This window comes from Ceratina calcarata, unplaced genomic scaffold (genome assembly GCF_001652005.2).
Source record: "Ceratina calcarata isolate Rehan_Ccalc_2016 unplaced genomic scaffold, ASM165200v1 scaffold468, whole genome shotgun sequence".
Taxonomy (NCBI): Eukaryota; Metazoa; Arthropoda; class Insecta; order Hymenoptera; family Apidae; genus Ceratina; species Ceratina calcarata.
Genome location: NW_017170910.1, coordinates 36,087 through 39,492, shown reverse-complemented (window position 1 = coordinate 39,492; position 3,406 = coordinate 36,087). Strand labels below are relative to the sequence as shown.

The following is a 3,406-nucleotide window of genomic DNA, read 5'->3' as shown; positions in this document are numbered from 1 at the left end:
GCGTTATACATTGTGTTTCGAAGCTGAAAAGGGTTCATTTATAAGTTATACATATATTAATTAAAAGGCACTTACAGGCTTACGTATCTGCAGTTAGTCATTCGTCGCTGCTAAGAGTAAGTGATATCGGTGAAAATGATTTTTAGTTTTTAATTTTAATTTCAAAATTCAAATTTTCGAAGTCATAGGCCAGTTGGAGGTCCTATTACTAATAAGTTTAAATGCTTTTCAAGTGTAATATCAGGAGAACAAGTATACAAGAAAAGAGTATCAGTGACGTTAAAAGCTTAGAACAAAATGATGTTGAGAAAAGAAACTCTTGCAGCATTCATTTTTTGGTAGCATTTATATAGCATAAGAAATATTTTTTCTATCATTGCAAATGCAAGAAATATTGAGTTGTCCATATTTAGATGCACTACCATAATATATCAGATAAGAGGACATGTAATCAGATCTATTTTTAGAGAGATTGGTTATGAAATCGAACTTACATTAACATGCTGCTGCTCAGTCGTAATTGCACCACCAATCGCAATAGCGACGTCTTCCACGACGGCTTTGAAATTATTTCTGAAATCACGAAGTAAAGAAATTACAACAGTTATATTAGATACAGTTTCACTCTCTGATACCATGACGATTGTTTTTGTTTTTCTTTTAAGATTGTGTGGATCCTTAAGTCAAGGTAATGACGTAGTATTCAAATTTTAATAATCATTAAGTATTACATTAATAGAACACTGTGTAAAATTTTAGAAACTTTACTAGGCTATTAAAAAAGTTGTCATGTCTTGAATTCTTATGTTGAATGGAAAAATTTTGATTTCATTAATGAGAAAAAATAGGTGCAAATAATGAGAGAATTTTGTAATTTTGTAAAAACTCACACCATTTAAAGTAAACGTAACAATGACGGTGAAAAAACAAAAAGGTACGAAGTTAATTACATTTTTTGGATGTGTTGATATTCTTTGACCATGAAATGGAAAACAATCTCGGGACCGGTCCGATGTCTGGACACCACGTTGATCGCAGCGGTCTTGAAATCGATTGAGTAGTTTGGATCGAGAGTTGAGTTTAGGTATTTCTTCAGAATCTCAGACGAGTTGGAACAGGCTAGGGCCTCCTGCAAATCCTTCCTATTGTCGTCGTCGAGCGTAGATGCAATTATGTACTCCAGAGTACGGGTCCATATGCTCTGGTTCGCGTACCTGACCCCAGCGCAGAGAATTTCTGTCTTCAGGTTAACGTCCAATCTGTGCAGAAGATTATGTTAAGAATATATTGCAAAAAGTTATTTATCAAAAGATATTAATACAATATTAATTGCCTTCACATAATTATTTCTGGACTACGGATTTTATGCATATATGAGGAAATGAAATATAAACACTAATGCATAGAAATATATGGAATATTAAATGGAAAATGCATTCCATAAAACATTACAAAAAATTCTATTCAAAATACATTTCTATAAATGGTTTACTGTGCACAAGAAACCATAGTTTACATATTACATTCGCATGCAAAATTTGTAGAAAATTGGGAAGCTATATAGTTTTTAAGTTATATCAATATGTTCTTATTGGATTTAGTGGAATGGAACTGCATTGTTATATTAAATTGAAAAGAAACTAAAGAAAATAGTGATAGGATTTTTAAATATACAATATAATTAATTATATTAAAAACATATTTCTCCAAGAATAATGAACACTCAGAAGATGATTAAAATTATTCGTTGTGAATACTTAAATCATTTTTCAGATTTTTGTTATCATATGAACAAACGCTTTCTCTTTACATGATAATAATATTTTGTATAAAAATTCGCAGTCATATATCGTTTCATTTATAAAAGGAAGAGCATACGAATTATCAATTAAGAGAAGAAAATGTCGACTTACTTCATCTCAGGATTTTTGAGCCATTGTTGATATGTTTTCTCAGCGTAGGATGTGCAATTCTTGACGCCAGCTTCGCAAGCCCATTTCATTGCTTTTATTCTGAGCATTTTTACGAGATCGCTGTCATTCGCCTTCGGTTCATAACCAACGTCCTTTGTTAAAGTCCTCATCAGGTATGCGACGTAACGCTGCAAATTTCGGTATTTCATACATTCTAGAGATGTTTTCTTTATTATATTGTATCATAATTTATATTAAAATCATATGAATCATCTTACGGTGTACCGTAGACAAATGAGAAAATGCCCAACACTTTAAGCATGAAAATTTTACAGCAACTACATTCTATATAGAATTATACATATATTTCGGTTAGAACAGAAATTGCACATTTTTTAATTGCCACATTAACAATCAACGTTTCTTTTCCTGACGCCTTTGTAAGGCACGTGTCGGGAACGGCAGACTTCGGCAGGTGGGCGCTCGACCCCAGCGATAGGTCGCTGGGTTGGCTGGCGGACACGGGGTGACCGCGCAAGGAGCGGTCGCTCTGGTTCCGTTGTTACCTCTTCTCGGTCGAATACGACCGTTAAAAGCGAGAGGCCCTTCGTGGAGATAGGGACTAATCGTGTTCCTAGGCTCGGGCGTTGTGACCACTGAGCGCGCTACCTGAGAAGGGGTGGCCACTATAGGTAGTGGCTCGCCTGTCGCGCCCGCGGCTCGGCCAGATTGGTACGGGAAACATCAATTAGGTCGCGATTCGTACTTTCCAAAACTAGCCAATGGCGACGCGTCGCGTGTAAATTAGATTTAAGTAGCTTCCCCGAAATATTTGGAATCGTTGTTCTTGGCGTACGGTTTTCTCAGCGTGAGACAATACGTTGAGTTTTTCCTACCCCACAGGCTTTGCCTGGGTGAATGCGAGAGCAACGAACGCGACATTTGCTAACGATGAATTATTGTAAAACTGAACGGCGTAGCGAACTATTGAAGTGCTTGGACGCACGTGGACAGGACGGTCATTGTGTGTCGACTAGGGCTTGACCAGTCCAAGTTACTTGGAGCCGATTCATTAACTTTCCTTGGAGGAAAGCGATTCGGGCTTGAGTTCGAAGCGTGATTGGAGATCGGTGGCTGCGGACAGCACTGTTTAGGGTGAACGGACCAGGTCCGCGGGGACCGGTTTCGGGCTAAGTACCTGTTCGCGAATTTTCCGCTCCGAGGAGCCTTTGGGAAGAAGCGAGCACAGGTGGCCACGGGTTTGCGCTTTCGTTCGTTTATGGTAGAGCGATCGCATTGGCGCTACTTAGCCGCGCTTGTTAATTGTGGAGCGATCGCGTTGGCGCTACTTAGCCGCGCTTGTTAATTGTAAAGCGATCGAGTTGGCGCGATCTAGACGCGTTTGTTAATTGTAAAGCGATTGCATTGGTGCGGCTGTGGCATCGTTTTTGCCAGCAGGCCATCTGATTGGTGCGGCGGTGGCAGCGTTTTTG

At 38.6% G+C, this 3,406-nt stretch overlaps 1 protein-coding gene across 1 annotated transcript in view; it reads right to left on the bottom strand.

The window, feature by feature from the left end:
* Positions 1–494: 494 nt before the first annotated feature.
* The window catches only part of LOC108627394 (aminopeptidase N-like), a gene marked incomplete at its 3' end in the record, with an annotated part of 14,716 nt that continues 11,804 nt past the window's right edge, over positions 495–3,406 (bottom strand). The window contains exons 8-10 of the mRNA XM_026815558.1: positions 1,914–2,127; positions 951–1,259; positions 495–573 (exon numbers count right to left, since the gene is read on the bottom strand). Of these exons, the coding sequence (XP_026671359.1) occupies positions 495–573; positions 951–1,259; positions 1,914–2,127 (602 nt within the window). The remainder of the gene's footprint in view (positions 574–950; positions 1,260–1,913; positions 2,128–3,406) is intronic.